We start from the raw sequence: 13825 nt of genomic DNA, 5'->3' as shown, positions 1-13825 counted from the left end.
TCATTCGACATAGCCTTCAAATTATGTGATATCTTGTGGTAGTACGGACCTACTGCCATGTTTTCGTTTTTCTCTTTTTCTTCCGTTAAACCTTTCGGGCGAGCATGAAACTGTGCAAGTAAATTGTGCTGGATTAGCTTAAACTCATATCCTGCTCTTTGTGACTTGGCGGTCTGTAGCTTGAATGCACTGAACACAAAATGCGAGCAAGACTTGGTCAGGGCACTGGTTATCAAGGAATTTATCAAACTATTTTGCACCAACTTAGAATGGCAACTCCTTCTTGGCAGAAGGGTTTTTTTAGTTGAAGCATCATAGTGCCAGCATAACCCACCTTTGAAGTGTAATGTCAAATCTAAAACCTTCAATTTCCCGTCGGCAGGATGCTCTTCCGTAAATGTTAATTTGGGGGCCGATTCACGAGCCACACGTTGCAGTTCTACCAAGCAGGATCGGGAACGAGACATAAATATCAGACCACCAACGTATCTAGCCACCAAAACAGCGTCAGGCAAAGACGAATTTACAAAAGCACGTAAATGAAAGTCGAGGCAGCCTAAATAGATTTCAGATAGGAATGGTGCAAACAGACGAACCTGTGAAAACACCATCCTTTTGGGTGTATAAAACGCCATCTATGTAAGTTACATTAGAATTCAAGTACAAATTCAGCAATTCAAAAAAATCACTTATAGCTATGCCAGCGTGAGACTGGAAACGTACCAAATTTTCGTTCAAAGATCCAAAACGCGTTTCACAGCAAAGGTTTTTTAAGAGAATAGTACAGATCTTTGACATCCAACGACATCGGGAACATTTCAGAACCATGAAATGGCAAAAGCATTTTGACAAATTCTTCGGAGTTTCTCAGAGATAAGGGGTTGGGTACATTTAAAACTGACAATGATTTCTGGATGAACGCTGATACGAACTTCTGCCAAGTGCTATTTTCATTAAGTACAATTCTAAGGGGTAGATTGGGTTTATGGTCCTTCAATAAAAATTTTGAAGAGAACGCGCAAGACGCAGTTCCTTTGATACTCTTTACCAATGTTGACATTTCGTTTTCATTCAAAATATTCGAACATCCCTTTTCAATGTTCGAAGGTTCCCCAATGAAAGGCACTAACAGCTCGTCAATCGCATCCGATCGCTTTTTTAAGAACTCTTCTCTCGGGAGAACACCAAAACGGCCAGATTTGTCAGTTTGAAGCAAGACGAGGTTTTTAGCCTGCAACTCTTCCTGTGCCGCGACCACAGAACGGGATTTGACACAGTAGCCGGGACCCATGCATTGGGAAAGCTTGGCAATCGAATTTTCAATGAAAGCATGTGTTTGGGAACCACATTGCGGCATAGAAGCTATGAGGTCCACGTCGGAGATGAAATCGAACTTTGAAGGTTTCACATTAAGAGGCCATACCAGTCGGGGAGCAACTCCGATTCACGATTTTCTCGATTCTAGATGGTGCCACGGTCGCCGTCCTTATCACGCCGTTCGCCTCCGACTGCGAAATAATCCCCATTGTGCGTGGTTCCGTTCACGTCGCGAGTTTAAGGCGGCGCGCACCCTTTGCGCTCTTTGCCGAGAGGTAAAGTGTCGGACTTTGACACGAAAGGTCCGCAGTTCGATTCGAGACATTCACGTCTTTTTGCGTGTCTCCTATTGCTATATGAGTACTTTATTTTGTTGTTGTTGTTGTGTTTGTTGTCTGTAATTTTTAGTTGCTCTTCGTATTGTTTTACTAGTGCATACTTACTGTATGCCGACGTACAAGTGTGATCGGATAGTACGGATGACAATATGGGCAAAGCTCGCCCAAGATGTTGGTATCTCGGAGGCTCTCAACTGGATGTACCAGCGGCTGTAAATTAGGCCATAAACACACAGCGCTTACAGTGCAAGTCACGAAAATCTAGTGCTCTAAACAGTATTCCCTTCTTTTTTTTTTTTGTACTCGCTTACATGCAATTTACCTTGATAATAACTCTATTATTCATGCAAAAATGACATTTTGGTATGTATATTTCTGGTAAGTAAGCATTATCAAATATTTGAATTCATTTACAGGACGTTGGTGCAAAATACTTTTCAAAATTTTCATCTCAGAATAGACTTCTTTACCCGAAAACTTCAGTATCCGTTCCCCTATGTTCCCTCTTCTGTTTCTTTCACATTACATCGGCTCAGAAAAGTGATGTCAGTCGACAACCCCCAGTAACAGGGGACTCCCTTCTTCTCGCCTTGGTGTGCCAGTTTGCAAAACCGTACAAAGAAGGCGAAGGGCAATAAAGGCTTCGGGTCGACCCAACCAAGGAAGATACGGGAAGGTCGAGCGGCGAGGCCTCCCAGCGGGAGTCGCGATATTCCCAACAGACTTTTTTTTTTTCTGGACGCCAAGAGGAAGGATTCGACAAAAAATAAAAGGACACAGACTAGAAAGATATTAACAATGGTCACCTGACAACATAACAGGTTCTTGTTTGAGTGTTGCACAAAGTGCAGTTCGGTCTCCTTATCACGTGGGACAGGAAAATCACTATTCTTGTAGGGCAACACAGATGCAATTACAAAATTGGCGTTTCCAGAGATGAATATGAGCGCTAGTTGCCAAATGAAGGAATGATCACTGAGAAGTCGTTTCCTATATTCAAAGCTTGCCCGAGATGCCGGATTTTCCTCCCCGGAAAAAAATGTCCCCGGGAAGAACCATCCCCAGGAAAAGCCCCAGAGAAATCTTCTCCGCAAGAACGAAAGCCGTTCGATCGAACGCGGGACATTTCGTCCAAGACAATCTGATCGAACACCGTTTGATCGAAACGGCAGCGGTCGTTTGATTTTTTATTGGTTCGTTTGAAGCAGATGCATACTCTAAACAAGATTGAACTAAAGTATTATATGGCTGTTAATAGAATATCTTTATTTTATACTATGGCGAAATTTCCTTCTTAGCATTCAGACTTCCGGTGCCTTTCGTGTACATATCACTATCATCGTTCCCTGTCGTCAGCAATGAAAAGGGTTCCCAGAAGAAGCACAGGCTATTGGCTGCTCCCAACTTGAAGACATTTTCTATGCGTCCCACTTGTTCGCGGGATACAACAACAACTTGATTTCAGGATGATAGGTGGGGAGTTTCATCGCCGGGCGCGATACTCTACCGCATTGCTGGAGGTGAATGGGTCCCGTTACAATTTCACGGGATACTTCCGCATTGTTCCATTCAATTTAGTTTCCTTTCGGATGGGAGAGAGTAAAAAGCCAGAAGGCTGTGCTGTTCGTGAATGACAAAGGTCCGCAAATAACCAGTGGCCTCCTCTCTTTAGCTGAAAAAAAAAAGCAAGAAACAAGCAAACAAAGAAGCGGAGAACACTTATTGCCTGCTCCGTATGTTCGAGTCAGAAGTTACAGGAAAAGAGGTGCTAAGGACACGCTGCGAGCTTCGAACTCCCTTCGAAGAATCATCTTTCGAACAAACGGCGTCGCTCAACCGCCTTCGATCAAACTGCGTTCGACCAAACGGCGTTCGATCAAATGCTGTTATGCTGTTTTGTTGTTTCTTACTCATGTTTGTACGTTATCAATTACTTTTCTTCAACTAACAGCTCAAGATTTCGGAATATCCAGTTATAATGTGATGAGGAGGATGCGATGGACTGTGGACGGTGGACTGTCAAAAACAAGCCTAAACTAACCAAACCTCTGAAAACTAACCTAGGACCCGGTTCTAAACTAGGTTCCCACTGGGGACGATTTCGCCGTATCCCGGAAATCACAGGAGCGCCGTTGTGAACAGCTGAGGAAACGGATCATAGCCGATCAAGCTTTATCACATTATTTATTTAAGTTGGGAGACGGGATTTTTTAAATTAACATTGATGCTAACGCATAGTAAAACCATTGAACAAGGAACATAAATGCACCCGCTGCGCCGTTGTGCCGACTACATCTGTTCTTTCTGTTCCTCTCTCGCAAATTTTGCTGAGTACTGACAACGCGGTAAGATTAGGAAGCGATTATCCATCAGCAAATAAATCTTGACTATGACACGAGGTGATTCATCACTAGTGATTTTCCAAGGTCCTGCTGCCTTCTACTTATTTCTGGCAGATATGTGCTACAGAATACTGGGCGCAATGACCTTCTGTATTCGTACCAACGAAAGTAAACGCATATGCCCACTATCCTGAGGCTCTGACTTCACGCTCGCTGAACGTGGGTATGGTCGGACTTATTCACAATAAGATTATACTGTGATGTCCAATGAGGTGGTGTCACGAGATTGGAAGCATTTTGAAAAGCTCATACTTTAGAAACGATTCAAGTGTGCCGCTTGGATAGACGCCATGAACTGTAAGAACTTTCGCGATCGTCACGCTAGCCCCCCCCCCCCTCCCCCCATATGTTATTTTCTCCTCGGATTTGCACTATTTGCGTGGGTCGGCTAGTGGCAGTTAGGGGGGGCTCGGGCCCCCCGTAGCCTCCCCGTAGCTACGCCACTGACCGGAATACTAGTATTTTCATATATAGTTCTTTTTTTGTTGGTGGTGGTGGCCAGACAATGATGTTGATGTACAGTATTTTCAGCAGAAGCGGAGTTGTAAGGGCAATGAAACAACTGAATAAGTGGGTGTAGAGCTTTTATAACCCATAAACATCGGCACAGAAAAAGATGTAAGGACAACTGTAAAACCTGTGTCTCACCGACAGTAGAGAAATACAAGCATCCAGCGAACGATATCGCTAGCGCACTAATGCAGCGAACTATATCCATTTAATGTTGTTCGTTGAATGGAATGCAGATTTCATTATTCATTAATACGTGAAAGAAAAAAGAACCCTATGTCTCCCAATTTCAACAAATCCGCAAAGCGAACGATAACACTCGGTCGGCTGTGATGTGCTTCATCGACTATCTAGGTTTCAGTTTTTACTTGCATCTATATTTAATGGGCTTTTAGTGCACAATTATCCGCACTTTACCCACCACACACTTTCTTTCGTAGTAAACAAGTTGTACATTATTGTTTTTCATCTTCGCTGGCTAGTCTATTTGCGAGCACGAAATGCTATGCATTCCAGTTATTTGATTTCTAATACAATAGCCACAAAACTCATAAACTTCATAATCAACACCATCCCATTCAGTGGTCATTCACTAGAGTGCTCACCCCGTGTCTCTTTGGCCTTTCCGTTTTCAGCCTTCTGATTTTCGGCTTTCTGATAGTTCGACGTTATGATTTTCGGCCTTTTGATACGCTCAATACTTACACTCAGTCAGTCTAAATAAATGAATTGCATTTAGCAACAGCTATTCAAAAAAAAAAAAGAAATAAAAAAGGAGAAGGAAGCTCCTAAAACTCTTTGAACTCCGTCTTTATGTACGCGAGGAGGTCTCGGAGCACGAATTCCGTCTCATAATGCGCTTATTATTACCCGGAAACTTATAAAGTACTTAAGTACTCCTTGGTTTCAGTACACCAGACCTTTCGTTCAGCTGGTTCAGCGTAGAGTCACTAGTTCAGTGGCGAATCCCCAGTGACCCGGAGCTTTTCCTGATCTTCCTCAGAAGGCTTTCCTTCGTTTGCGGTGCAAAGAACGACGGGTACAGGTTTTGGGTCATCCAACGCGGAACCAGCAAGAAGTGTCGAAAGATGAAAAATCCAGGGAACCGGTATCGAAAAATTGGCCGTATCTCAAATAACGTGATCGAAGTCCCCGTTGAAAAATAAACAACATGAACATGAAAATGCAAACACCGAACTTTTACTAATCTAATCATCAACTACCTAATGTGCTGTTCCGTCGCGTCCACCCCGCTAAGCCTAAGCAGCCAAAGATGTGGCTCTCGTTCGCTAAAATGACTTGGACAGACCCCGAAAAACTAGGGAACACGAAGGGACAGACACAAACACGAAGTCTCAAAAACAGCTGTTTGTGTCTGTCCCTTCGCGTCCCCTAGTCTCAGGGTTTTACATCATGCATCATCTTCACCAGCTCGCTTGCTTCCTAGCAATTTTTTCATCGAAAGTTGTTGAGTTTGTGTGGTAAATAGTGATGTCGGACTTTTAAACACGGCATATCATCGTACCAAGCAATCGAGCATTGTCGTTGGTTTTCCTTCTTTCGCGAACGTGAATTTGGGTTCCGGAAAAGACTGCTGCCCATTGCGTGGGCGGAAATAATTGTGCAGCGGTCGCTTGATCGATTTTTCTTATTGGTTCACGTGGAGCGTTGACGAAAAAAAAAAGATAAAAATGAAAATAAATCGATCAATAAAAGAAAGAAAGAAAAGAACAAAGAAACCTGGCAGTTCTAAATGCAGTTATCCTGAGGAACATTTATTTGTGTGTAATCCTCTTGATCGCTGTTCCACATTACGAACATTACAGGGCAATGAAAGATGGAAGTCACTGAAAAGGTTAGCCAGCTGTAGGGGTCGAACCCACATCTTCTTCACCCACTCCTACAGCTGGCTAACCTTTTCAGTGACTTCATTCTTTCATCGTTAATTTCATAGGCAAATTGAGGCTTTGTGTGTGTTTGTCCTTACTATGTTGTTCCAGCCTCAGAGCATCAGTTCTCTCATATTACAGGGCAGTCATGTTGAACGTTACTGGAATATTTGTAAAGTCGGCCTTCCACTAATCGTAAATACGGCAGATTCTCGTTAGCCTTATGAGACAGTTGTCTGAGTAAGCACAAACCCGGCAAAATCGGGCAAATTGACGTTTCATGTGAAGCGAATAAACTCATCTCAATTCTCTATACGCGCACCGAAAAAAGAAGACGGTTGTTGGCCTGTGGTTGTTGGCGACAATGCCGGCTCAGACGATAATCCCTTTACGACCAGCTAAGTAAGCTTTTGTTCTGGTCTGCAAGGTCATGCCCTAAGTCAGCGGTCCAGGAAAGTAATGAGGAGAGATGAGCCAGCAGTGCCGTCCGGTGCGCACGCGCACGCTTGCTCGGCGGAAGGATACGGTCCGCGCGGTTTTGCTGTATCGTCAGAATGATGCCGTTCAGTGGACTTTTAGTGGGTGATTTTGCGTACTCACATTTCATGCTTTTTTATAAAAACGATCTATCAATTCCTGAAACATATCGGGAGAAAGTAAATGGAACGTTTTTTTTTTTTCGAAATGGCTATAGAAGTTTAATAAAAACCTGTCCAAAGAGGCAGGGGAAAAATTGTGTATTTTTTTCATGTTCATGACGTCGCCGTAAAGTACATACGACATGTATGAGAAACCTAATAACATTATTCTGTTCATCCCGTCTTCCTCTTTATTGTGAAATCACCCGCGTCAAAATCTGCGCGATAGTTACCGAGAAAAAGCACATGATATGTTCCATAGGAAATACATTGGGACGGAGAGCTGGTGTGCCCTCTTAAGGCAGAACTTTGGCGTTTTGGAGAGAAGGTCTGTGAGGTGCGACGACAGATGCACACTTGCAGGATTGACGGAGAGAGTTGATGAATGGACGTGCTCTTCACGGCGTTTCACAGTAGGTTTGCGAACCGAGCGACGGAGGACTGACCGAAGAGAAGCGAATTCTTCTTCTTGACAACGTTGCCAATCGGAAAATTCTTGGGTATGCCAAAAGTGTGAGCATCCTACCGACGGGAAATTGAAGTTTTTATATTTGACCTTACACTGCTGGCAATATGGTGCTTCAAGTAAAAAAAACCCTTCTGCCAAGAAGGAGTTGCCATTCTAAGTTGGTGAAAAATAGTTTGATAAATTCCTTGATAACCAGTGCCCTGACCAAGTCTTACTCCAAATCGTGTTCAGTGCTGTCATGCTACAGACCGCCAAGTTACAAAGAGCAGGCTACGAGATTAAGCTAATCCAGCACAATTTACTTGCACCGTTTCAAGTTCGCCCGAAATGTTTAATGGAAGAAAAAGGGGAAAAAAATGCAGTAGTTCCGTACTACCACAAGATACCACATAATTTGAAGGCTATGTCGAAGGAGATGGGGGTCCATCTCCTCTCTAGGAACAACTTCAGGTTAGATCGTTTAACGCCTTTGGTCAACCCCTATGGTCCCAGACGGCGGTGCTGGCGTGGGAACGAGACAGGCGAAAACGTCTTTTGAGAGAAGCATTGGCCATACAGAGTGTGGACAATTGTATTAGTGTGTCGTCTGTATCTATCCACCCGGCCTTCAAGCGGCTCCTCTGACCTTCCTTCAACTCACTTTGTCCTCAATTCCATATTCCCCATCTCTCTGTCTTCCCACGCACCATCTACATGTTCATGAAGTTCGTTATTATATATTAAACGTCTTGCTGGTTTTGAGCCCTCGTGTTAGTGTTTGTTTACGTGTCTTGATCGCTCAGGCTTGCCTATCATGACAATATGGAGCCTTTGTGTCAACTTTCAGCCAATATGGGGAAAATCCTGGCAATGCTTCGCCTTTGTGGGTCAATATTCTGTGCTTCCTGAGGACGTTCGTGGGACCTTGGTTGCCTGCTGAGAACACGCGCAATACATGTAACAACACTTTTTCAGTACAGCCTGGTTGCTCAATATATTTAAGAGAAATACTAAGAAGCTGAGGCTGAATATAAAAAAATGAGAGGCTCAGCGAAACTGAAGTTCGAAAATGATCAGCCGAACCATCCACTACCGCCAGAACGCGGTCGAACAAGTTTGAATCTCGATGGGTGGATGCCACATCCCAGACTGCCCCACCACCGCCACACCAACGCAACTGCCTCAACTAGCCTTGGCTACGATCCTCGACTGAAGCACACTGACAAAATCCGTAGCCAACGGAAGCTCGGGAGCAAGCGTTGACAATTGGTTTCGAAATTGCGCCTGCTTTCACCAGCTAAAAATACGCTACGTTCCCTCGACTGATTCGGTATGCCTTCCTGCGGCCACCCACAGAGAAATTAGAGCTCCGTCCAGCTCCTTCCTCAGTTCCTCTTTTGGTCTTCCTCCCCGCCTTTCCTTCTAACCTCTATCCGTATGGTTTAGCTGGCCTTCAAGAAAGCCACCTTTGCCGTTATGTGCAGTGATTGTTACAGAAAAGAACATTGTGTGAGCATCATCATCGTCGTCATCACTGCCTCTGACATTTCATCACTTTCACCGTGGCGTTCATAAAAGCGATGAACTAGGCCACTAGACTTCATAGGCCAGAATCGACGCATCGACATGTACTAGCTCTTTAATTCGACCCTTTACGAACCTAAAGTCTTAATGCTATCTTCTATAACGTCTAACTTGAATAAAAGTCGGCTTTGGTAGCACGCCTGCTGTTCACACCTTTATTCATCGGTATATGACCTGGCCAAATGAAGATATCATCTGGACCACCACTGTGTCATCACGCGACCAGCTGGGCGACACCGTCATTAATTTTTTTTGTGCCTGACATGGCGCGGTCGACAGGAGTTCCACTCTATTACGGGGCAAGATGGTTCCATATTCAGTCGGTTCCGATTCCCTGCGGCATCTATTTTGTACAGTTCAGTACTCACTGTTGTGTTCACCTCCTTTTCGGAGCAGAATAGAATTTTCGCGCGCTTGTCTCCCAAGCTCTCCTAGAGATCAGGAAAGTTCCTTATCTTGTACATTTTTCTCCTCGCCGCGGAACACCATCTAAGGCTGATTAGCAATATATGAGAGTTTAACGTGACGAATTTACGTCATTTTATGGCTTCGATCACGGATGATTGTGTTAACAAGAAGTTAGTTTTCATTTTCTACATTAATCTTACGCAAGTTCGGTGGAACGCTTTGCCACTGAAGTCTCTCAGGAAAATCAGTCGCTCTACCAAGACAAGCTCGTACTACCTATTACCGAGCTAATGCCTTTCATAAAACGCCTGCTGTTCCATACCTTTATCCATCACTATCAATCTTGGTCAAATGTTGGTATAATCTGGACTGCCGCTTTTGTCATTACCGGCCGTCAGCGACTAGCCAGTCTTCCATTTTTTGTCCCTCGAAGTTCCCCGCTTATTGTATTCCTTACTGTTTTCATTCATTGGTGATTAAATATTGGTAACGATTTCCGTTCCTGCAGGATGTATTTCGGTTGTTTTTGTGCCTCAGCTCTTTCGGTGTCGGGCTCCGTTCTCGTTTCTGTTCCCGATTTTGGTAAGACGAATGAAAATACATTTTTGTTTCTGTTTCGGTTTCTGGTGTTAGTAACGAAACCATTATCGTTTCTGTTTTTTGTTTCCGATGAAATTCAGGTAGATACTGTTCATAGTTTCAGCATCTGTTTCCCGTCACAATCCCTGGTTGCGTGGCACGAAACAGAAAAATGTTCGAAGGTTCATGATTCATATAGCCGCGGAGATGCATTTTGTACTCAAATAGCGCACAATACACGACGGGAAAGTCATTGGCTATCCAAGTGAGTTTGGACAACGTCGCATGTCTTCATGTACAGTTCTACGTATATCACATGTATGTTTATTTTTGCCAAGGAAAAAACAGGAATTCGCGTGCCGATGCTTTCATTTCAACGACTCAGCTGAAATGACGATGGGTCTAAAGTTGAATAACTCTCATACGATTCAAGTTATTGGACCGCGATTTGAATTCAGACACAGGCGTTCATCTATGTGTACGTCCATGGTGCGATCTGTTTAATGAACGCAACAACACAGCGCAGCAACCATCGACGACACAACATAGGCGCTGAGTAACAGCTGAAGTTTATGCTGTGCACCGCAGGAAAATAAAAGGGTAATGGGAGGGAACAAGGGAATACAGGGCACATTGGCTACACAGGAGAAGCCTCTAGATAGGCAATCTCCCGTAGTTGAAGCTCAATGCAAAGTGCACTGACAGCTTTCTTTTCTGTCACGCATCGTGAGAGATTCGAATATCGCTCTAGTGCACTGATCTCTCTGTCTGGCGAAAACCCGAGTGCTCCCTAATATAGGTCAGTAGCCAGATGCTCCTGAGTGCAGCGCCAAATTGTTTTCTGTCCCTGATTTTAGAGATGTAGCATGTTACATAAGCCTATCATTAAGGTACCTCCCCGTCTGGCTTCCGCACGAATTGTCACAGGTCACCGGAATGTCATAATGGACAAAGTCGCTCTACTTTCCGTGCTAAACAATAATCGTTTCTCCTTTTTTTCCTACAGCTGTGCTTCTTGAAGAAATGTGAAAAGAAATACAGCGAGATAAAAGCGCTGTCCCGTCGTAACTGGAACCTACCAGACAGCCATTACGACGAAATGGATGCCTGTGCTAAATATCCATGACATGACGTTCATCTGCTCCAGATTACCTGGTCGTGTCGTGCTTGGTACTTCGATTCGACTAAGTGGCTGCTGCCGCTGTCTTGTGTTCAATATTGCTGTTCAATATGTCACTCTATAACAGATTGATGCTCATTTGCCACTTGTGCGATAATTGTTCAAACTGTGCTACAAGAGCTATAACGTGAGGTTGCGTAAAGTTGGAGGCAACTCAAAACGCGGCTGATTCTTGGATGGTTATCCTACATCACGCGCTCTGAGTGCCGTCAAACTACTTTGCAAGTGTAGGTTATCCGGATGGTTTTAAATTTGGTTTGCGAATGTCAAGGCGAACGACAGGACAGAGATAACCATGACACATTACGCGTTTTAAATACGCAATAACACTTGTCACTTGTACACCTGGTTCGGTTGGGTTAGGTTAAAGGGAGACTCCGCAAGGATTTTTTTTTTTTTTGTAAAGGTGAGCATCACACCGAACACGGAGCACTTCTCGATGCCGAATACAACAAACTAATGCTTTTTGCGCTGGTAGTTAATTCGTAAATGATGACAATGACAATGATGATGACCGAAATGCGAAGAGCAAAAGAAAAAAAAACAAAAGTTCCGTACTAGGGTGTTTCGTCCGGAGCAGGATACTATGACGTCACCCACCAGCATTATCGTCCGCTTGGAAACCTGTGTTCTCCTCGGATGACGTCAGCAGTAAGGTGGACTAGTGTTAGTGGTCTATGCGAAGCATTGCAGGCGTGTACCCCTCGATTCAAGCCGGGCACGTGATCTTTGACAAAATGCGATTGCCGCACACAAAGCGTTTTTTTTTTTTTCGAACTACGACGACCTCAGTATTCCAGTGTGTGGCTATTTTCAGTGCAGAAGTTTTTTTTTTTTTTTTTCAAAGCAGCTTGCTTGTGCAGCTCACAAAGCAGTTATTTCATGTGACCGTGTCAGCAGACTCAACGTGCTAGATCGCAGTTTTAATAGTGGAATAGTTTTGCGCCCTGATAACAGGTACCCTTCACAAGCTTATTGAGTGGTTCATTGCACTTTTGCACTTTGTTTTTTCTTCCCCTGAGCTTTTTGCTTCGTCATGGAGGACAAAACGTGTAAGTGTCCCACTTTCCTACGTCCATGCATAGATTATGAACCGTGCACTTATTTATTGAGACTATTTGTGTCAGAGAGTCGAACCCAATCTGAAACGAACACTGTTACTAACAGTCACTCACCCTGACGGGTGGACATCACGTTCCACGTGACCTTCCGACGCCACTCGCTCAAACGTCGCCCACCTACGCATTGCTGATGAAGGCCCAATAAGGCCGAAACAGCTGTCCAATGCTGGTGTGGCGACGTTTGGGACTTATAAACATATGTTCAACGTGCAGCCAATGAGCGTACGCTATTTTTCCTCATTTGATACTTTACTGGCTTCGCACTGGGCTTTCAGAGGTGAGTCACTCACCCTGACGGGAGGACATCACGTTCCACGTGACCTTCCGACGCCACTCGCTCAAACGTCGCCCACCTACGCATTGCTGATGAAGGCCCAATAAGGCCGAAACAGCTGTCCAATGCTGGTGTGGCGACGTTTGGGACTTACAAGCATATGTTCAACGTGCAGCCAAAGAGCGTATGATATTTTTCCTCGACTGTTACTAACCGTTATTTTTGGCCGAGCCGGAACTGCACCAAACCGCAACCGTCAACGCCGTTTTGGAGCTGAACTAGAACTCAACAGTTGCGCGGTTGCGCAACTTTGAAGGTTGCGCGTGAACATAAAAACACATTTTTCTTTTTCTTTTGATTAATTACTGCAGTGACCCACTTCGGCTGGAGATTTTTCTCTAAAAGATGTCCACTGAAGGTGCCAAAGGGGTAGTAGCCACATCGAAAGCGACGGCGCCATGAATGTTTTTGCGTGAAATTCATTTGAATTTTTATTTAAATAATGACCGCCTCCCACTCATTCAGCGCAGCTTGTAGGAGGGGTCGGACAGATACTTAACAAATGAACATTCTTATAAAAAGATAAACATATGTAATTATATAAGAATACAAATATACAAGTTCTTCGATTGGTGCACCGGTTCGCGAAATTAACTGAAACATCCGATATATTGCTCTCCTCGCTGAGGGGGATGGCAGTCCCTCCATGGCACCGTCACTGCTAGCAGATAACAATGTTTATCTTTCGTCACGAAAAGAGTAGACGGCGTCCGCCGCGATGAGCTATTTCTGTCAACGATACTTTAGGTGGTCATGCTTAACCTTCATAGACATAAGTAGTCAGCCATTGAGCCGTTTGTTTGCGATGGGATAATGTATCAATTGTCTCTGTTGTAAATATGATGATCGTTATTGAATGAAGTTATGCGGTGTTAAACTTTGTTAAAGATTGTTTGTGTAACGTTAATGTTATATGCTGATGATCAAAAATATGTGGAGGCCACACTCACACAATCCATCTTCCTTAAATGCGTGATACACGGATGATGAACTGCCAGCTTCCCCGCGCAGACTGAAAAACATCCAAGTTGGCTTCGTGAGCCTTATTCTTGTCATTGAAGCTCGCGCATACCGACA

General features: G+C 44.1%; 1 protein-coding gene across 1 annotated transcript in view; it reads left to right on the top strand.

The window, feature by feature from the left end:
* LOC135372733 (uncharacterized) overlaps positions 1-12619 on the top strand; it is a 48678-nt gene extending 36059 nt beyond the window's left edge. The window contains exon 9 of the mRNA XM_064606220.1: positions 11120-12619. Coding sequence (XP_064462290.1) covers positions 11120-11239 — 120 coding nt within the window. The 3' untranslated portion in view covers positions 11240-12619. The remainder of the gene's footprint in view (positions 1-11119) is intronic.
* Positions 12620-13825: the final 1206 nt, after the last annotated feature.

The sequence above is a fragment of the Ornithodoros turicata genome, unplaced genomic scaffold (assembly GCF_037126465.1).
Source record: "Ornithodoros turicata isolate Travis unplaced genomic scaffold, ASM3712646v1 Chromosome166, whole genome shotgun sequence".
Lineage (NCBI taxonomy): Eukaryota > Metazoa > Arthropoda > Arachnida > Ixodida > Argasidae > Ornithodoros > Ornithodoros turicata.
This window is presented reverse-complemented; position numbering and strand designations above follow the sequence as displayed.